This window comes from Entelurus aequoreus, linkage group LG05 (assembly GCF_033978785.1).
Source record: "Entelurus aequoreus isolate RoL-2023_Sb linkage group LG05, RoL_Eaeq_v1.1, whole genome shotgun sequence".
NCBI lineage: Eukaryota > Metazoa > Chordata > Actinopteri > Syngnathiformes > Syngnathidae > Entelurus > Entelurus aequoreus.
Genome location: NC_084735.1, coordinates 2,543,449 through 2,566,055, shown reverse-complemented (window position 1 = coordinate 2,566,055; position 22,607 = coordinate 2,543,449). Strand labels below are relative to the sequence as shown.

The window sequence follows — 22,607 nt, the reverse complement described above, 5'->3', positions numbered from 1 at the left end:
TGTGTTTATTGTGCTTTTAGCCACACAATTGACGGGAACAGTCAAACATCAAATGCTTTTCTTATTTCCCCCACCCCCAACAAGTGATAAAAAAAAGAAAAAAAATCATAACAATAAATAATAATAATAATAATAATAATAAAAATATAAAAAAATATGAGTTGCCCGTTTTTGTTGTTGTTTTGTTTTGTTTTTGTTTGTTTGTGTTTTTAGCCACAAAAGTGACAGGAACAGTCAAACACATCAAATGCTTTTCTTATTTCCCCCACCCCCAACAAGTGATAAAAAAAAGGAAAATAATAATAATAATAATAATAATAATAATAATAATAATAATAATAATAATAATAAAAATATAAAAAAATATGAGTTGCCCGTTTTTGTTGTTGTTTTGTTTTGTTTTTTGTTTGTTTGTGTTTTTAGCCACAAAAGTGACAGGAACAGTCAAACACATCAAATGCTTTTCTTATTTCCCCCACCCCCAACAAGTGATAAAAAAAGGGAAAAAATCATAGCAATAAATAATAATAATAATAATAATAATAATAATAAAAAAAAAAATATAAAAAAATATGAGTTGCCCGTTTTTGTTGTTGTTTTGTTTTGTTTTTTGTTTGTTTGTGTTTTTAGCCACAAAAGTGACAGGAACAGTCAAACACATCAAATGCTTTTCTTTCCCCCCTACCCCCAACAAGTAACAAAAAATTTTTTATTAAATAAGTAAATCAGAAAAAAGACCAGCTGCAGTTTTTTTTGTTGGTTTGTTTGTTTTTAAACATTTCTTCATTGTGTTTTTAGCCACAAAAATGACAGGAAGAGTCCAACACATCAAATGCTTTTATTTCCCCCACCCCAACAAGTAAAAAGAAACAAAATCATAATAATAATGAATAATAACTAAATAAGTAAATCAGGAAAAAAATATGAGTTGCCCTTTTTTTGTTTGTTTGTTTATTGTGTTTTTAGCCACAAAATTGACAGGAATAGTCAAACACATCAAATGTTTTCTTTTCCCCTAACCCCCAACAAGTGACAAAAAAAAAAAAAAAATCATAACAATAAATAACAATAATAATAAAGAAAATATAAAAAAATATGAGTTGCCCATTTTTTGTTGTTGTTTTGTTTTGTTTTTTGTTTGTTTGTGTTTTAAGCCACAAAAGTGACAGGAACAGTCAAACACATCAAATGCTTTTCTTTCCTCCCTACCCCCAACAAGTAACAAAAAAAAAAAATCATAATAATAAATAATGATGAAATAAATAAATAAATCAGAAAAAAGACAAGCTCCCGTTTTTTGTTTTTTTTGTATGTTTGTTTGTTTTCAAACATTTGTTTATTGTGTTTTAGCCACAAAATTGACAGGAACAGTCCAACACATCAAATGCTTTTATTTCCCCCACCCCACAAGTAAAAAGAAACAAAATCATAATAATAATTAATAATAACTAAATAAGTAAATCAGGAAAAAAATATGAGTTGCCTTTTTTTCTCTCTCTTTTTTTAAAATGTGTTTATTGTGTTTTTAGCCACACAATTGACAGGAACAGTCAAACATGAAATGCTTTTCTTATTTCCCCCACCCCCAACAAGTGACCAAAAAAAAAAAAAAATCATAACAATAAATAACAATAATAATAAAGAAAATATAAAAAAAATATGAGTTGCCCGTTTTTTGTTGTTGTTTTGTTTTGTTTTTTGTTTGTGTTTTAAGCCACAAAAGTGACAGGAACAGTCAAACACATCAAATGCTTTTCTTTCCTCCCTACCCCCAACAAGTAACAAAAAAAAAAATCATAATAATAAATAATAATGAAATAAATAAATAAATCAGAAAAAAGACAAGCTCCCGTTTTTTGTTTTTTTTGTATGTTTGTTTGTTTTTAAACATTTCTTTATTGTGTTTTAGCCACAAAATTGACAGGAACAGTCAAACGCATCAAATGCTTTTCTTATCTCCCCACCCCACAAGTAACACAAAAAAAAAAGAAACAAAATCATAATAACAATTATTAATAAATAAATAAGTAAATCAGGAAAAAAATATGAGTTGCCTTTTTTTTCTCTCTTTTTTTAAAATGTGTTTATTGTGTTTTTAGCCACAAAATTGACAGGAACAGTCAAACATCAAATGCTTTTCTTATTTCCCCCACCCCCAACAAGTGACAAAAAAAAAATAAATCATAACAATAAATAACAATAATAATAAAGAAAATATAAAAAAAATATGAGTTGCCCGTTTTTTGTTGTTGTTTTGTTTTGTTTTTTGTTTGTTTGTGTTTTAAGCCACAAAAGTGACAGGAACAGTCAAACACATCAAATGCTTTTCTTTCCTCCCTACCCCCAACAAGTAACAAAAAAAAAAAATCATAATAATAAATAATAATGAAATAAATAAATAAATCAGAAAAAAGACAAGCTCCCGTTTTTTGGTTTTTTTGTATGTTTGTTTGTTTTCAAACATTTGTTTATTGTGTTTTAGCCACAAAATTGACAGGAACAGTCCAACACATCAAATGCTTTTATTTCCCCCACCCCACAAGTAAAAAGAAACAAAATCATAATAATAATTAATAATAACTAAATAAGTAAATCAGGAAAAAAATATGAGTTGCCTTTTTTTTTCTCTCTTTTTTTTAAACGTGTTTATTGTGTTTTTAGCCACAAAATTGACAGGAACAGTCAAACATCAAATGTTTTCTATTCCCCTAACCCCCAACAAGTGACAAAAAAAAATCATAACAATAAATAACAATAATAATAAAGAAAATATAAAAAAAATATGAGTTGCCCGTTTTTTGTTGTTGTTTTGTTTTGTTTTTTGTTTGTTTGTGTTTTAAGCCACAAAAGTGACAGGAACAGTCAAACACATCAAATGCTTTTCTTTCCTCCCTACCCCCAACAAGTAACAAAAAAAAAAAATCATAATAATAAATAATAATGAAATAAATAAATAAATCAGAAAAAAGACAAGCTCCCGTTTTTTGTATTTTTTTGTATGTTTGTTTGTTTTTAAACATTTGTTTATTGTGTTTTAGCCACAAAATTGACAGGAACAGTCAAACGCAGCAAATGCTTTTCTTATCTCCCCACCCCAACAAGTAACAAAAAAATAATAATTAAATAAGTAAATCAGAAAAAAGACCAGCTGCAGTTTTTTTTGTTGGTTTGTTTGTTTTTAAACATTTCTTTATTGTGTTTTTAGCCACAAAAATGACAGAAACAGTCCAACACATCAAATGCTTTTATTTCCCCCACCCCACAAGTAACAAAAAAAAGAAACAAAATCATAATAATAATTATTAATAAATAAATAAGTAAATCAGGAAAAAAATATGAGTTGCCCTTTTTTTGTTTGTTTGTTTATTGTGTTTTTAGCCACAAAATTGACAGGAACAGTCAAACACATCAAATGTTTTTCTTTTCTCCTAACCCCCAACAAGTAACAAAATAAATTAATAATAATGAATAATAATTAAATAAATAAATCAGAAGAAAAACAAGCTGCCGTTTTTTTTGGTTTTTTTGTTTGTTGTTTTTTTTTAAATTTGTTTATTGTGTTTTTAGCCACAAAATTGACAGGAACAGTCAAACACATCCAATGTTTTTCTCACCCCCACACCCAACAAGTGACTAAAAAAATTCATAATAATGAATAATAATGAAATAAATAAATCAGAAAACAAGCTGCCGTTTTTTTGTTTGTTTGTTTTTTGTTGTTGTTTTATTTGTTTATTGTGTTTTTAGCTTTTCTTATTTCCACCAACCCCAACAACTGACAAAAAAAGAAAAAAAAATCTTAGTAATAAATAATAATAATTAAATAAATAAATCAGAAAAAAATATGAGTTGCCCGGTTTTGTTGTCATTGTTGTTTATTGTGTTTTTAGTCATGTAAGTGACAGGAACAGTCAAACAAATCAAATGCTTTTCTATTTTTCTTCCCACCCCAACAAGTAAAATAAGGGGGGAAAAAATCATACTAATAAATAATTATAATAATTAAATAAGTAAATCAGAAAAAAATAGTTGCCCGGTTTTTGTTGTTGTTGTTGTTGTTTTGATTATTGTGTTACTAGCCACATAAGTAACAGGAACAATCAAACACATAAATTGTTATTCTTTCCCCCACCCCCAACAAGTAACAAAAACAAATGCATAATATTAAATAACAAATAAATAAATCAGAAAAAACAAAAAAGCTGCCATTTTTATTTTTGTATTTTTTTTCCCTAAACAATTGTTTCTTGTGTTTTTAGCCACAAAATTGACAGGAACAGTCAAAAACATCAAATGTTTTTTTTCTTCTTTCTCCCACCCCCAATAAGTGACAAAAAAAAGAAACAAAATCATAATAATTAAATAAATAAATCAGAAAAAACAAGCTGCCGTTTTTTATTTTTATTTTTTTTTTTTAAAAACATTTCTTGTGTTTTTAGCCAAAGTTTTTATCATAAAAACTTCGGTCGTTTTTACTGAAAATTACGTAGATTTAAACAGTAAAATTCTGGCGACTGAGCTGCTAGTTTTTTACCGTAAAAACTTGTGCAAACTTGCTGATACAGACCTCGATAACAACAACCAATCATTACCCAACATTACGGAGTAAACACGTGAAAGTGTAACATCGTAAAAAACCTGTTTTTCCGTACGTACGAGGACAAAAAAAATGAACTTTTCGGGAAAAAAAGGGTATATTTTTTAATGATAAAGTTCTGGGGATTGGGATTTCAGATTTTTACCGTGAAAACTATCGTCGTTTTTACAGCGAGTTACTGTATTGTAAAAAAAAACAAAAAAACGCCACATGTTACTTTTATGGTAAAATTCTGGCAACTGAACTGCCAGTTTTTTGACGTAAAAACTATGGTCGATTTTACTGCAAGTTACTGTAAATAAAAACAAATAAAAACTATTTAATAGTGAATTGTTCGCGACTGAGCTGCTAGTTTTTTATCGTAAAAACTATGGCAGTGTTTACTGCAAATTACTGTAAATTAAAAAAAGGTACTTTTTAATGTTAAAATTCTGGCGACTGAACTGCCAGTATTTTTTATCGTAAAACTACGGTCGTTTTACAGCGAATTACTGTAAATCAAAAAAGGTACCATTTTTAATAGTAAACTTATGGCAACTGAGCGGCTAGTTTTTTATCGTAAAAACTACGGATTACTGTAAATTTAAAAAAGTAACTTTTTTAACAGTAAAATTTTGGCGACTGAGCAGCCATTTTTTGGGGTAAAAACTACGGTCGTTTCTACTGCAAATTACTGTAAATTAAAAAAGTACCTTTTTTTAATGTTCAAATTCTGGCGACTGAGCTGCTAGTTTTTTATCATAAAAACTATGGTTGATTTTACTGCAAATTACTGTAAATTTAAAAAAAGGTACCTTTTTTTAATCGTAAAATTTTCGCGACTGAGCAGCTGCTAGTTTTTACTTTCAAAAACTACGGTCGTTTTTACTACGAATTACTGTATGGTAAAAAAAAACGTACCTTTATGGTAAAATTCTGGCAACTGAGCTGCTAGTTTTTTATCGTAAAAACTACTGTCGTTTTTACTGCAAATGACTGTAAATTAAAAAAACACTTTTTTTAACAGTAAAATTTTGGCGACTGAGCTGCCAGTTTTTGATCGTGAAAACTACTGTCTTTTTTACTGCGATTTATTGTAAAAAAAAAATGTAAAGGTACTTTTTAAATGGTAAAATTCTGGTGACTGAGCTGCCAGTTTTTTATCGTAAAAACTACCGTCGTTTTTACTGCAAATTACTGTAAATTAAAAAAAAAAACTTCTTTAAACAGTAAAATTTAGGCAACTCAACTGCTAGTTTTTTATCATAAAAACAATGGTAGTTTTTACTGTAAATTAAAAAAGGTACCTTTTTAACAGTTGGCGACTGAGCTGCTAGTTTTCCATCTTAAAATTACCATCGTTTTTACTGCAAATTACTGTGAATGTTTTTTAAAAGTACCTTTTTGAAATAGTAAAATTCTGGCGACTGAGCTGCTAGTTTTTTATCGTAAAAACTATGTTTGGTTTTACAGCGAGTTACTGTATATAAGAAAAGGTACCTTTTTTTATTGAAAAATTCTGGCAACTGAGCTGCCAGTTTTTTATCATAAAAACTACGGTCGTTTTTACTGCGAATTAAAAAACGTACCTTTTTAACAATACAAATCTGGCGACTGAGCAGGTAGTTTTTTTATCGTAAAATGACTGTAAATTAAAAACAGGTATCTTTTTAATAGTAAAATTCTTGCAACTAAGCTGCTAGTTTGTTATCGTAAAAACTACATAGTTTTTTTTACTGCAAATTACTGTAAATTAAAAAATGTTCCTTTTTAATTGTAAAATTCTGGCGACTGAGCTGCTATTTTTTTTTATCTTAAAAACTACGATGATTTTTACTGCAAATTACTGTCAATTTTAAAAAGTACCTTTTTTAACAGTAAAATTTGGGCAACTCAGCTTTTTTTTTTTATCGTAAAAACTACCGTCATTTTTACTGCAATTTACTGTAAATTTGAAAAAAGGTACTTTTTTTTAATGGTAAAATTCTGGCAACTGAGCTGCGATTTTTTTAATCGTAAAAACGATGGTCGGTTTTACAGCGAATTACTGTAAATTTTAAAAAAGGTACATTTTTTATGATAAACTTCTGGCGACTGAGATGCCCGTTTTTTATCGTAAAAACTTATGCAAACTTGCTGATACAGACCTCGATAACAACAAACAATCATTACCCAACGTTACGGCGTAAACCGGGAAAGTGTAACATTGTGAAAAGCGTGTTTTTGCGTACGTACGAAGAGAAAATAATGAGCTTTTCGGGAAAATTCTGGCGACTGGGATTTCAGTTTTTTACCATAAAAACTATGCTAATTTTTTACGGCAAATTAATGTATCGTAAAATAAAACGGCACATACGTTAGATTTATGGTGGAGAAAAAAAAAGGTACTTTTTTTAATGGCGAAATTCTGGTGACTTAGCTGCTAGTTTTTAATCGTAAGAACAACATTTTTTTAAATTGCGATTTACTGTAAACTAAAAAAGAAACCTTTTTTAAATAGGAAAATTCTTGCAACTGAGTTGAGTAGTTTTTTTATTGTAAAAACTACTGTCGTTTTTACTGGAAATTTTTAAAAAAGTACTTTTTTAAAAAGTACAATTCCGGTGACTGAACTGCTAGTTTTTTTAATCGTAATAACTACGGTCGGTTTTACTGCGAATTACTGCATAGTAAAAAAAAAAAACTGTTACTTTTTTAATGGTATAATTCGGACAACTGAGTTGCTAGTTTTTTATCGTAAAAACTACTGTCGTTTTTACTGAAAATTTTAAAAAAGGTACTTTTTTAAAAAAGTACAATTTCGGCGACTGAACTGCTAGGTTTTTTTTGTCGTAATAACTACGGTCGGTTTTACTGCCAATAACTGTATAGTAAAAAAAAAAAGGTACTATTTTAATAGCAAAATTCAGACAACTGAGCTGCTAGTTTTTATCGTAAGAACAAAATTTATTTTTAATGCGATTTACTATAAATTAAAAAAGAAAGTAAAATTCTTGCAACTGAGTTGCTAGTTTTTTATCGTAAAAACTATTGTCGTTTTTACTGGAAATTTTATAAAAGGTACTTTTTAAAAAAGTACAATTCTGGCGACTGAGCTGCTAGTTTTTATCGTAAGAACAAAAAATGTTTTTAATGCGATTTACTGTAAATGAAAAAAGAAACCTTTTTTAAATAGTAAAATTCTTGCAACTGAGTTGCTAGTTTGTTATTGTAAAAACTCTTGCAACTAAGTTGCTAGTTTTTTATTGTAAAAACTACTGTCGTTTTTACTAAAAATGAAAAAAAAGGTACTTTAATCGTAAAAACTGCTAGTTTTTTTTGTCGTAATAACTACGGTCGTATAGTTAAAAAAAAAAAAGGTACTTTTTTAATAGTAAAATTTGGACAACTGAGCTGCTAGTTTTTATCGTAAGAACAAAATTTATTTTTAATGCGATTTACTATGAATTAAAAAATAAAGTAAAATTCTTGGAACTCAGTTGCTAGTTTTTTCTTGTAAAAACTATTGTCGTTTTTACTGGAAATTTTAAAAAAGGTACTTTTTTAAAAAGTAAAATTCTGGTGACTGAGCTGCTAGTTTTTTATCGTAAGAACAAAAATGTGTTTAATGCGATTTACTGTAAATTAAAAAAGAAACCTTTTTTAAATAGTAAAATTCTTGCAACTGAGTTGCTAGTTTTTTATCGTAAAAACTCTTGCAACTGAGTTGTTAGTTTTCTATCGTAAAAACTACTGTCGTTTTTACCGGAAATGTTAAAAAAGGTACTTTTTTAAAAAGTACAATTCCGGCGACTGAACTGCGAATTACTGTATAGTAAAAAAAAAAAAGATACTTTTTTAATGGTAAAATTCGGACACCTGAGCTGCTAGTTTTTTATCGTAAGAACAAAATTTGTTTTTAATGCGATTTACGGTAAACTAAAAAAGAAACCTTTTTTAAATAGGAAAATTCTTGCAACTGACTTGCTAGTTTTTTATCGTAAAAACTACTGTTGTTTTTACTGGAAAATTCTGGTGACTAAATTGCTAGTTTTTTTAATCGTAATAACTACGGTCGGTTTTACTGCGAAGTACTGTATCGTTAAAAAAACAAAAACGGTACTTTTTTAATGGTAAAATTCGGACAACTGAGCTGCTAGTTTTTTATCGTAAGAACAAAATTTGTTTTTAATGCGATTTACTGTAAACTAAAAAAGAAACCTTTTTTAAATAGGAAAATTCTTGCAACTGAGTTGCTAGTTTTTTATCGTAAAAACTCTTGCAACTGAGTTGCTAGTTTTTTATCGTAAAAACTACTGTCGTTTTTACTGGAAAATTCTGGTGACTAAATTGCTAGTTTTTTTCATCGTAATCACTACGGTCGGTTTTACTGCGAAGTACTGTATCGTTAAAAAACAAAAACGGTACTTTTTTAATGGTAAAATTTGGACAACTGAGCTGCTAGTTTTTTATCTTAAGAACAAAAAATGTGTTTAATGCGATTTACTGTAAACTGAGCTGCTAGTTTTTTTTATCGTAAGAACAAAATTTGTTTTTAATGTGATTTACTGTAAACTAAAAAAGAAACCTTTTTTAAATAGGAAAATTCTTGCAACTGAGTTGCTAGTTTTTTATCGTAAAAACTCTTGCAACTGACTTGCTAGTTTTTTATCGTAAAAACTACTGTCGTTTTTACTGGAAAATTCTGGTGACTAAATTGCTAGTTTTTTTCATCGTAATAACTACGGTCGGTTTTACTGCGAAGTACTGTATCGTTAAAAAACAAAAACGGTACTTTTTTAATGGTAAAATTCGGACACCTGAGCTGCTAGTTTTTTATCGTAAGAACAAAATTTGTTTTTAATGCGATTTACTGTAAACTAAAAAAGAAACCTTTTTTAAATAGGAAAATTCTTGCAACTGAGTTGCTAGTTTTTTATCGTAAAAACTCTTGCAACTGAGTTGCTAGTTTTTTATCGTAAAAACTACTGTCGTTTTTACTGGAAAATTCTGGTGACTAAATTGCTAGTTTTTTTAATCGTAATAACTACGGTCGGTTTTACTGCGAAGTACTGTATCGTTAAAAAACAAAAACGGTACTTTTTTCATGATAAAATTCGGACAACTGAGCTGCTAGTTTTTTATCGTAAGAACAAAATTTCTTTTTAATGCGATTCACCGTAAACTAAAAAAGAAACCTTTTTTAAATAGGAAAATTCTTGCAACTGAGTTGCTAGTTTTTTATCGTAAAAACTCTTGCAACTGACTTGCTAGTTTTTTATCGTAAAAACTACTGTCGTTTTTACTGGAAAATTCTGGTGACTAAATTGCTAGTTTTTTTAATCGTAATAACTACGGTCGGTTTTACTGCGAAGTACTGTATCGTTAAAAAACAAAAACGGTACTTTTTTAATGGTAAAATTCGGACACCTGAGCTGCTAGTTTTTTATCGTAAGAACAAAATTTGTTTTTAATGCGATTTACTGTAAACTAAAAAAGAAACCTTTTTTAAATAGGAAAATTCTTGCAACTGAGTTGCTAGTTTTTTATCGTAAAAACTACTGTCGTTTTTACTGGAAAATTCAGGTGACTAAATTGCTAGTTTTTTTAATCGTAATAACTACGGTCGGTTTTACTGCGAAGTACTGTATCGTTAAAAAACAAAAACGGTACTTTTTTCATGGTAAAATTCGGACACCTGAGCTGTTAGTTTTATATCGTAAGAACAAAATTTGTTTTTAATGCGATTTACTGTAAACTAAAAAAGAAACCTTTTTTAAATAGGAAAATTCTTGCAACTGACTTGCTAGTTTTTTATCGTAAAAACTCTTGCAACTGACTTGCTAGTTTTTTATCGTTAAAAACTACTGTCGTTTTTACTGGAAAATTCTGGTGACTAAATTGCTAGTTTTTTAAATCGTAATAACTACGGTCAGTTTTACTGCGAAGTACTGTATCGTTAAAAAACAAAAACGGTATTTTTTAATGGTAAAATTCGGACACCTGAGCTGCTAGTTTTTTATCGTAAGAACAAAATTTGTTTTTAAATGCGATTTACTGTAAACTAAAAAAGAAACCTTTTTTAAATAGGAAAATTCTTGCAACTGACTTGCTAGTTTTTTATCGTAAAAACTCTTGCAACTGACTTGCTAGTTTTTTATCGTAAAAACTACTGTCGTTTTTACTGGAAAATTCTGGTGACTAAATTGCTAGTTTTTTTCATCGTAATAACTACGGTCAGTTTTACTGCGAAGTACTGTATCGTTAAAAAACAAAAACGGTACTTTTTTAATGGTAAAATTTGGACACCTGAGCTGCTAGTTTTTTATCGTAAGAACAAAATTTGTTTTTAATGCGATTTACTGTAAACTAAAAAAGAAACCTTTTTTAAATAGGAAAATTCTTGCAACTGAGTTGCTAGTTTTTTATCGTAAAAACTACTGTCGTTTTTACTGGAAAATTCTGGTGACTAAATTGCTAGTTTTTTTCATCGTAATAACTACGGTCGGTTTTACTGCGAAGTACTGTATCGTTAAAAAACAAAAACGGTACTTTTTTAATGGTAAAATTCGGACAACTGAGCTGCTAGTTTTTTATCTTAAGAACAAAAAATGTGTTTAATGCAATTTACTGTAAACTGAGCTGCTAGTTTTTTTTATCGTAAGAACAAAATTTGTTTTTAATGCGATTTACTGTAAACTAAAAAAGAAACCTTTTTTAAATAGGAAAATTCTTGCAACTGACTTGCTAGTTTTTTATCGTAAAAACTCTTGCAACTGACTTGCTAGTTTTTTATCGTAAAAACTACTGTCGTTTTTACTGGAAAATTCTGGTGACTAAATTGCTAGTTTTTTTCATCGTAATAACTACGGTCAGTTTTACTGCGAAGTACTGCATCGTTAAAAAACAAAAACGGTACTTTTTTCATGGTAAAATTCGGACACCTGAGCTGCTAGTTTTTTATCGTAAGAACAAAATTTGTTTTTAATGCGATTTACTGTAAACTAAAAAAGAAACCTTTTTTAAATAGGAAAATTCTTGCAACTGACTTGCTAGTTTTTTATCGTAAAAACTCTTGCAACTGAGTTGCTAGTTTTTTATCGTAAAAACTACTGTCGTTTTTACTGGAAAATTCTGGTGACTAAATTGCTAGTTTTTTTAATCGTAATAACTACGGTCGGTTTTACGGCGAAGTACTGTATCGTTAAAAAACAAAAACGGTACTTTTTTAATGGTAAAATTCGGACAACTGAGCTGCTAGTTTTTTATCGTAAGAACAACATTTTTTTTTAATGCGATTTACTGTAAACTAAAAAAGAAACCTTTTTTAAATAGGAAAATTCTTGCAACTGAGTTGCTAGTTTTTTATCGTAAAAACTCTTGCAACTGACTTGCTAGTTTTTTATCGTAAAAACTACTGTCGTTTTTACTGGAAAATTCTGGTGACTAAATTGCTAGTTTTTTTAATCGTAATAACTACGGTCGGTTTTACTGCGAAGTACTGTATCGTTAAAAAACAAAAACGGTACTTTTTTCATGGTAAAATTCGGACACCTGAGCTGCTAGTTTTTTATCGTAAGAACAAAATTTGTTTTTAATGCGATTTACTGTAAACTAAAAAAGAAACCTTTTTTAAATAGGAAAATTCTTGCAACTGAGTTGCTAGTTTTTTATCGTAAAAACTACTGTCGTTTTTACTGGAAAATTCTGGTGACTAAATTGCTAGTTTTTTTAATCGTAATAACTACGGTCGGTTTTACTGCGAAGTACTGTATCGTTAAAAAACAAAAACGGTACTTTTTTCATGGTAAAATTCGGACACCTGAGCTGTTAGTTTTATATCGTAAGAACAAAATTTGTTTTTAATGCGATTTACTGTAAACTAAAAAAGAAACCTTTTTTAAATAGGAAAATTCTTGCAACTGACTTGCTAGTTTTTTATCGTAAAAACTCTTGCAACTGACTTGCTAGTTTTTTATCGTTAAAAACTACTGTCGTTTTTACTGGAAAATTCTGGTGACTAAATTGCTAGTTTTTTTAATCGTAATAACTACGGTCAGTTTTACTGCGAAGTACTGTATCGTTAAAAAACAAAAACGGTATTTTTTAATGGTAAAATTCGGACACCTGAGCTGCTAGTTTTTTATCGTAAGAACAAAATTTGTTTTTAAATGCGATTTACTGTAAACTAAAAAAGAAACCTTTTTTAAATAGGAAAATTCTTGCAACTGACTTGCTAGTTTTTTATCGTAAAAACTCTTGCAACTGACTTGCTAGTTTTTTATCGTAAAAACTACTGTCGTTTTTACTGGAAAATTCTGGTGACTAAATTGCTAGTTTTTTTCATCGTAATAACTACGGTCAGTTTTACTGCGAAGTACTGTATCGTTAAAAAACAAAAACGGTACTTTTTTAATGGTAAAATTTGGACACCTGAGCTGCTAGTTTTTTATCGTAAGAACAAAATTTGTTTTTAATGCGATTTACTGTAAACTAAAAAAGAAACCTTTTTTAAATAGGAAAATTCTTGCAACTGAGTTGCTAGTTTTTTATCGTAAAAACTACTGTCGTTTTTACTGGAAAATTCTGGTGACTAAATTGCTAGTTTTTTTCATCGTAATAACTACGGTCGGTTTTACTGCGAAGTACTGTATCGTTAAAAAACAAAAACGGTACTTTTTTAATGGTAAAATTCGGACAACTGAGCTGCTAGTTTTTTATCTTAAGAACAAAAAATGTGTTTAATGCAATTTACTGTAAACTGAGCTGCTAGTTTTTTTTATCGTAAGAACAAAATTTGTTTTTAATGCGATTTACTGTAAACTAAAAAAGAAACCTTTTTTAAATAGGAAAATTCTTGCAACTGACTTGCTAGTTTTTTATCGTAAAAACTCTTGCAACTGACTTGCTAGTTTTTTATCGTAAAAACTACTGTCGTTTTTACTGGAAAATTCTGGTGACTAAATTGCTAGTTTTTTTCATCGTAATAACTACGGTCAGTTTTACTGCGAAGTACTGCATCGTTAAAAAACAAAAACGGTACTTTTTTCATGGTAAAATTCGGACACCTGAGCTGCTAGTTTTTTATCGTAAGAACAAAATTTGTTTTTAATGCGATTTACTGTAAACTAAAAAAGAAACCTTTTTTAAATAGGAAAATTCTTGCAACTGACTTGCTAGTTTTTTATCGTAAAAACTCTTGCAACTGACTTGCTAGTTTTTTATCGTAAAAACTACTGTCGTTTTTACTGGAAAATTCTGGTGACTAAATTGCTAGTTTTTTTAATCGTAATAACTACGGTCGGTTTTACTGCGAAGTACTGTATCGTTAAAAAACAAAAACGGTACTTTTTTCATGGTAAAATTCGGACACCTGAGCTGCTAGTTTTTTATCGTAAGAACAAAATTTGTTTTTAATGCGATTTACTGTAAACTAAAAAAGAAACCTATTTTAAATAGGAAAATTCTTGCAACTGAGTTGCTAGTTTTTTATCGTAAAAACTCTTGCAACTGACTTGCTAGTTTTTTATCGTAAAAACTACTGTCGTTTTTACTGGAAAATTCTGGTGACTAAATTGCTAGTTTTTTTAATCGTAGACCGGGGTTTTCAAGCTAGCTCATACAGACCTCAACAACAACAACCAATCATTACGGAAAGTTGCGGAGTAAACACGTGAAAGTGTAACATCGTGGAAAAACATGTTTTTACGTACTTACTGGTAGCATAAATGAGCTTTTCGGGGGGGAAAAAAAATACTCACGGAATCGGATATTTTCCGTTGGAAAACGGGCTCGGGGTCCTAAAAGGCCACACCGCACGTGAGGTGGGACTGCTGGTGTTTCTGCACAGGTGTGTCCTTTACCTGCCTTCTTTCAGCACGGGTCACATGGAAGTGGGCGGGACTTGTCCAAAAAGTGGGATACAGGTTTTTACATGGGTATCGTCTACTGTATTTAAATGCAGCCCAAATCTTCCAGGCTCCGCCCCCTTGACAAGATCCTGGAAGTGTGCGAGTGCACAACAATGTACGAATAAAAAAAAAAAAATAAAAAAAAACACACTTTATTCCTCCCTGGCGTGTGAGCGTTCACTTCCAGAGAAACAGGAAGGACGAGTGCCACGCCGTCACCTGATTGGTCGCTGGGACTTCCTGAGTCGTGTGCTTTGCTGTGTCAGCACTTCTGCTTTTATTGCCTCGCTCCTTAAAAACAAACACAAAGCGGCCAATAGGAAGTTTATTATGTGATGACACTTCCTCATTCTAGAATGTGTGTGTTTCTCATCACGAACACACACACACACACACTTTTTTTTAACGGCACAATCGTTAGCATTCTAATATTAGCATGCTAGCCTTTCTGCAGGTGTACATCTCGGCGTCAAATGTTTTGTTACTTGACCAATGCTACCTGTTAGCATGCTAATGCTAACTTTTTTTTTTTCGTGAATTTTGTAGGTATACGTCTCAATCATATTTTGGTATTTTTGGTACGTAAGCATTTTTAACAAAATTTTAAGATATATTTTGGTATTTTACAAATGTTTTGGCTTTTTAGCATGTCACAGTTAGCCTTTTAGCAAAGCATGCTAGTTCTTTTCAGCTAATTTAACGGGCATACACATTTTGTGTCATATATTTTAGTATTTCACCAATGCTAACTGTATTGTTATTGTTAGCATGTTAGCAAGTACACACCTCAGAGTAATATATTTTGGTACCTGACGCATGTCGCAGTTAGCATTTTAGCATAGCATGCTAAATCTTTTTAGCTAATTTAACAGGCGTACACCTTTGTGTCATATATTTCAGTATTTCACTAATGCTAACTGTAAGCATGCTATTGTTGGCATGTTAGCATGTCACATTTAGCATTTTAGCAAAGAATGCTAGTTCTTTTTAGCTAATTTAACAGGCATACACCTTTGTGTCATATATTTTTAGTATTTCACTAATGTTAACTGTAAGCATGCTATTGTTAGCATGTCACAGTTTGCAAGTACACACCTCAGAGTAATATACTTTGGTACTTGACGCATGTCGCAGTTAGCATTTTAGCAAAGCATGCTAGTTCTTTTTAGCTATTTTAACAGGCGTACACCTTTGTGTCATATGTTTTAGTGTTTCACTAATGCTAACTGTAAGCATGCTATTGTTAGCATGTTAGCATGTCACTGTTAGCAAGTACACACCTCAGAGTAATATATTTTGGTACCTGACGCATGTCGCAGATGGCATTTTAGCATAGCATGCTAGTTCTTTTTAGCTAATTTAACAAGCATACACATTTTGTGTCATATATTTTAGTATTTCACTAATGCTAACTGTAAGAATGCTATTGTTAGCATGTTAGCATAACACTGTTAGCAAGTACACACCTCAGAGTAATATATTTTGGCACTTGACACATGTCAAAGTTAGCATGCTAATGTTAGCATGCTAGTTTTTTTTCAACTAATTTAACAGGTATACACCGCCGTGTCATACATTTTAGTATTTCACTCATGCTAACTGTGTGCATGCTATTGTTAGCATGGCACTCTCAGCGTAATATATTTTGGCACTTGACACATGTCACAGATAGCATGCTAACATTATAATGCTAGTTATTTTCCAGCTAAATAATTAACAGGTATACACCGCCGTGTCATATATTTTAGTATTTCACTAATGCTAACTGTGAGCATGCTATTGTTAGCATGGCACTTTTAGCGTAATATATTTTGGCACTTGACACATGTCACAGTTAGCATTCAACATTTTTTTAGCTAATTTAACATTGTATACACCGCCGTGTCATATATTTGAGTATTTCACTAATGCTAACTGTGAGCATGCTATTGTTAGCACGGCACTCTTAGCGTAATATATTTTGGCGCCTGACACATTTCACAGTTAGCATGCTAACATTATAATGCTAGTTATTTTCCAGCTAAATAATTAACAGGTATACACCGCCGTGTCATATATTTTAGTATTTCACTCATGCTAACTGTGAGCATGCTATTGTTAGCACGGTACTCTCAGCGTAATATATTTTGGCACTTGACACATGTCACAGTTAGCAGGCTAATGTTAGCATGCTAGTTTTTTTTCCAGCTAATTTAACAGGTATACACCTCCGTGTCATATATTTTAGTATTTCACTAATGCTAACTGTGAGCATGCTATTGTTAGCACGGCACTCTCAGCGTAATATATTTTGGCACTTGACACATGTCACAGTTAGCATGCTAATATTAGCATGCTAGTTTTTTTCAGCTAATTTAACATTTTATACGCCTCCGAGTCATATATTTTAGTATTTCACTAATGCTAACTGTGAGCATGCTATTGTTAGCACGGCACTCTCAGCGTAATACATTTTGGCACTTGACACATGTCACAGTTAGCATGCTAATGTTAGCATGCTAGTGTTTTTCAGCTAATTTAACAGGTATACACCTCCGTATCATATATTTGAGTATTTCACTAATGCTAACTGTGAGCATGCTATTGTTAGCACGGCACTCTCAGCGTAATATATTTTGGCACCTGACACATTTCACAGTTAGCATGCTAACATTATAATGCTAATTATTTTCCAGCTAAATAATTAACAGGTATACACCGCCGTGTCATATATGTGAGTATTTCACTCATGCTAACTGTGAGCATGCTATTGTTAGCATGGCACTTTTAGCGTAATATATTTTGGCACTTGACACATGTCACAGTTAGCATGCTAATATTAGCATGCTGGTTTTTTTCAGCTAATTTAACATTGTATACGCCTCCGAGTCATATATTTTAGTATTTCACTCATGCTAACTGTGAGCATGCTATTGTTAGCATGTTAGCATTCGACTGTTAGCATGCTATTTTTTATTTATTCTTTTTTTAGCTTAATTTGCCGGTACACACCTACGAGTCAAATGTTTTGTCGCTTAACTCGTGCTAACTGTTAGCATCTCGGTCGGGCTTCGGCTCCTCGGCGTTCGCACAAAATACTTTCCGACATTTTGACGTTTTGGCGTTAGTCGGACTTCTAGGAGGAAGTTGGCGGGCGATCCAGTTTACAGGTAAGGGAGGGAACACAATGAATGGGAAAAAGGTGCTCGCTCATCGTTTATCAGCATGAGTCAGCGCTGTTGCAACACACACACACACAACACACACACACACACACACACACACACACACACACACACACACACACACACACACCCTCCCCCTGTCACACACACACACACACACACACACACACATTGACAGATGACAGAGCAAGCTCGCTCAGTTTGTTGGTGAGTGGACAAAACGCGGGAATCGAACCCACGGCGTGGAGTCCACCTGCACAGGTGAGCCGCTTTTTCCTTTCCTCGCATGTTTAAAACGTCATTAACGTGTGCGTGCGCGCGCCCGCAGATGTCCAGCACGTACACGTACGCGTCCGCGACGCACTCCGCGCAGCTGCTGCGCCGCCTGGACGAGCTGCGGCGGCGGGGCGCGCTCTGTGACGTCACCGTGCGGGTGGAGGGCCGCGCGTTCGTCGCCCACCGCGCCGTGCTGGCCTCGTGCGGCGAGTACTTCGCGCGCGCGCTCCACGGCCACGTCGACGTCGTCACGCTGCCGCCCGAGGTGAGATGACGTCACTCTGTGTGTGTGTGTGTGTGTGTGTGTGTGTGTGTGTGTGTGTGTGTGTGTGTGTGTGTGCGTGTGTGTGTGTGTGTGTGTGTGTGTGTGTGTGTGTGTGTGTGCGTGCGTGTGTGTGAGTGCGTGTGCTTGGCGTTGTCATGGCGACGCAAAGCTCGGACTGCCAGCGGAGAATGACGTCACTCGGCGGCCACTTCATTAGGCACACTCGGACTGCCAGCGGAGAATGACGTCACTCGGCGGCCACTTCATTAGGCACACTCGGACTGCCAGCGGAGAATGACGTCACCCGGCGGCCACTTCATTAGGCACACTCGGACTGCCGGCGGAGAATGACGTCACCCGGCGGCCACTTCATTAGGCACACTCGGACTGCCAGCGGAGAATGACCTCACTCGGCGGCCACTTCATTAGGCACACTCGGACTGCCAGTGGAGAATGACGTCACTCGGCGGCCACTTCATTAGGCACACTCGGACTGCCGGCGGAGAATGACGTCACCCGGCGGCCACTTCATTAGGCACACTCGGACTGCCAGCGGAGAATGACCTCACTCGGCGGCCACTCCATTAGGCACACTCGGACTGCCGGCGGAGAATGACGTCACTCGGCGGCCACTTCATTAGGCACACTCGGACTGCCGGCGGAGAATGACGTCACTCGGCGGCCACTCCATTAGGCACACTCGGACTGCCGGCGGAGAATGACGTCACTCGGCGGCCACTTCATTAGGCACACTCGGACTGCCAGTGGAGAATGACGTCACTCGGCGGCCACTCCATTAGGCACACTCGGACTGCCAGTGGAGAATGACGTCACTCGGCGGCCACTTCATTAGGCACACTCGGACTGCCGGCGGAGAATGACGTCACCCGGCGGCCACTTCATTAGGCACACTCGGACTGCCGGCGGAGAATGACGTCACTCGGCGGCCACTTCATTAGGCACACTCGGACTGCCAGCGGAGAATTACGTCACTCGGCGGCCACTTCATTAGGCACACCGTGGATCGCCAAGCAAAACAAACAAAGATTGTTTGACTTCGACATGTTTGTGATTGTTCTTGTGCATGACGTCACAGTTCACTTTTTTTTTTTTTTTTTTACAACAGACTCCTAAAGCCCCCAGGTCATTGTCTCATAGACGATCTTTGACTATAGCTTTTTTTGTACCAGGTGATTTAAATGGCAAAGTGTTCCTGTCCTATATATAGAGGATCTTTGATTAGCTTTTTTTAAATTTATTGTTTGCAGTAGATAATTAAAAACAGCAAAGTGTTCCTGTTGTATAGCTGATCTTTGATCTGCATTTTTGCAGTAGACAATTAAAAACAGTGTGGCGCTTCTGTCACGTAGAGGATCTTTGACTGGAGTTTGTGCAGTAAATCATTACAAAACAATTATCTTTGATGTTTTTGCAGTGGATCATTGAAAACAGGAAATCCTTCCTAGAGGATCTTTGACTGGCATTTTTGTCGTAGATCATTAAAAACAACAAAGTGTTCCTGTCTCACAGAAATGATCTTTGACTGGCGTTTTTGGTGGATGTGCTTTAAACAGCAAATGCTTCCTGAGGATCTTTGATTAGCATTTTTTTTTTTTTTTTCAGTCGATCATTAAAAACAGCACAGTGTTCCTGTCATATAGATGATCTTTGACCAGCATTTTTGCAGTAGACAATTAAAAACAGCATGGCGCTTCTGTCACGTCGTAGAGGATCTAAAAAATACCTTTGATGTTTTTGCAGTGGATCATTGAAAACAGGAAATCCTTCCTAGAGGATCTTTGACTGGCATTTTTGTCGCAGATCATTAAAAACAACAAAGTGTTCCTGTCTCACAGAAATGATCTTTGATTGGCGTTTTTGGTGGAGGTGCTTAAAACAGCAAATGCTTCGTGTTACATAGAGGATCTTTGATTAGCAATTTTTTATATTTTTTTGCAGTAGATCATTAAAACAGCAAAATGTTCCTGTCGTATAGATAGATGATCTTTGACCAGCAATTTTGCAGTAGACTATTAAAAACAGCCTGGCGCTTCTGTCACGTAGAGGATCTTTGACTGGAGTTTTTGCAGTAGATCATTAAAAAATATATATCGTATAGACAATCTTTGATGTTTTTGCAGTGGATCATTGAAAACAGGAAAGCCTTCCTAGAGGATCTTTGACTGGCATTTTTGTCGTAGATCATTAAAAACAACAAAGTGTTCCTGTCTCACAGAGATGATCTTTGACTGGCGTTTTTGGTGGATGTGCTTTAAACAGCAAATGCTTCCTGAGGATCTTTGATTAGCATTTTTTTTTTTGCGGTAGATCATTAAAAACAGCACAGTGTTCCTGACATATAGATGATCTTTGACCAGCATTTTTGCAGTAGACAATTAAAAACAGCATGGCGCTTCTGTCACGTAGAGGATCTTTGACTGGAGTTTTTGCAGTGGATCATTAAAAACAATTATCATATACACAATCTTTGATGTTATTGTAGTGGATCATTGACAACAGGAAAGCCTTCCTCCAGGATCTTTGACTGAAAGTCAGAAACCCTCCTGGTTTTTGGCACCAACCGTTTGGACTAGATCCGACCAATCTAAGTCTAAGACTAAATCTGACCAATCTAAGTCTAAGACTAGATCTGACCAGTCTAATTCTAAGACTAGATCTAACCAGTCTAAGTTTAAGACTGTTTGACCAACCTAAGTCTAAGACTAGATCTGACCAATCTAAGTCTAAGACTAGATCTAACCAGTCTGGGACGGCGTGGCGCGGTTGGGAGAGTGGCCGTGCCAGCAACCTGAGGGTTCCTGGTTCAATCCCCACCTACTACCAACCTAGTCACGTCCGTTGTGTCCTTGAGCAAGACACTTCACCCTTGCTCCTGATGGCTGCTGGTTAGCGCCTTGCATGGCAGCTCCCGCCATCAGTGTGTGAATGGGTGTGTGAATGGGTGAGTAAAGTATAACCCATTTACCATTTACCAATCTAAGTCTAAGACTAGATCTGACCAATCAAAGTCTAAAACTAGATCTGACCAGTTTAATTCTAAGACCATATCTAATCAGACTAAGTGTAAAACCAGATCTGACCAATCTAAATCTAAGACTAGATCTGACAAATCCAAGTCTAAGACTAGATCTGACAAATCTAAGTCTAAGACTAGATCTCACCAGTCTAAGACTAAATCTGACCAATCTAAGACTAAGACTAGATCTAACCAGTCTAATTCTAAGACTAGATCTAACCAGTCTAATTCTAAGACTAGATCTAACCAGTCTAAGTTTAAGACTAGATCTGACCAATCTAAGTCTAAGACTAGATCTGACCAGTCTAAGTCTAAGACTAGATATAAATCTAAGTCTAAGACTAGATCCGACCAGTGTAATTCTAAGACTAGATCTAACCAGTCTAAGTCTAAGACTAGATCTGACCAATCTAAGTCTAAGACTAGATCTGACCAATCTAAGACTAAATCTGACCAATCTAAGTCTAAGACCAGATCTAACCAGTCTAATTCTAAGACTAGCTCTGACCAATTTAAATCTAAGACTAGATGTGACCAATCTAAGTCTAAGACCAGATGTGACCAAACTAAGTCTAAGACTAGATGTGACCAATCAAAGTCTAAGACTAGATCTGACCAATCTAAGACTAGATGTGACCAATCTAAGTCTAAGACTAGATGTGACCTATCTGAGTCTAAGACTAGTTCTGACCAATCTAAGTCTAAGACCAGATGTGACCAATCTAAGTCTAAGACCAGATGTGACCAATCTAAGTCGAAGACCAGATCTGACCAATCTAAGTCTAAGACTAGATCTGACCAATCTAAGACTAGATCCGACCAATCTAAGTCTAAGACCAGATCTGACCAATCTAAGACTAGATGTGACCAATCTAAGTCTAAGACTAGATGTGACCTATCTAAGTCTAAGACTAGTTCTGACCAATCTAAGTCTAAGACTAGATGTGACCAATCTAAGTCTAAGACTAGATGTGACCAATCTAAGTCTAAGACTAGATGTGACCAATCTAAGTCTAAGACTAGATGTGACCAATCTAAGTCTAAGACTAGATGTGACCAATCTAAGTCTAAGACCAGATGTGACCAAACTAAGTCTAAGACTAGATGTGACCAATGTAAGTCTAAGACTAGATCTGACCAATCTAAGACTAGATGTGACCAATCTAAGTCTAAGACTAGATGTGACCTATCTAAGTCTAAGACTAGTTCTGACCAATCTAAGTCTAAGACCAGATCTGACCAATCTAAGACTAGATGTGACCAATCTAAGTCTAAGACTAGATGTGACCTATCTAAGTCTAAGACTAGTTCTGACCAATCTAAGTCTAAGACTAGATGTGACCAATCTAAGTCTAAGACTAGATGTGACCAATCTAAGTCTAAGACTAGATGTGACCAA

The 22,607-nt window shown here is 33.8% G+C and overlaps 1 protein-coding gene across 1 annotated transcript in view; it reads left to right on the top strand.

Annotated features, from left to right (window-relative positions):
* Nucleotides 1-17,777: 17,777 nt before the first annotated feature.
* The window catches only part of LOC133649542 (transcription regulator protein BACH1-like), a 20,865-nt gene continuing 16,035 nt past the window's right edge, over nucleotides 17,778-22,607 (top strand). The window contains exons 1-2 of the mRNA XM_062046134.1: nucleotides 17,778-17,891; nucleotides 17,959-18,171. Coding sequence (XP_061902118.1) covers nucleotides 17,959-18,171 — 213 coding nt within the window. The 5' untranslated portion in view covers nucleotides 17,778-17,891. The remainder of the gene's footprint in view (nucleotides 17,892-17,958; nucleotides 18,172-22,607) is intronic.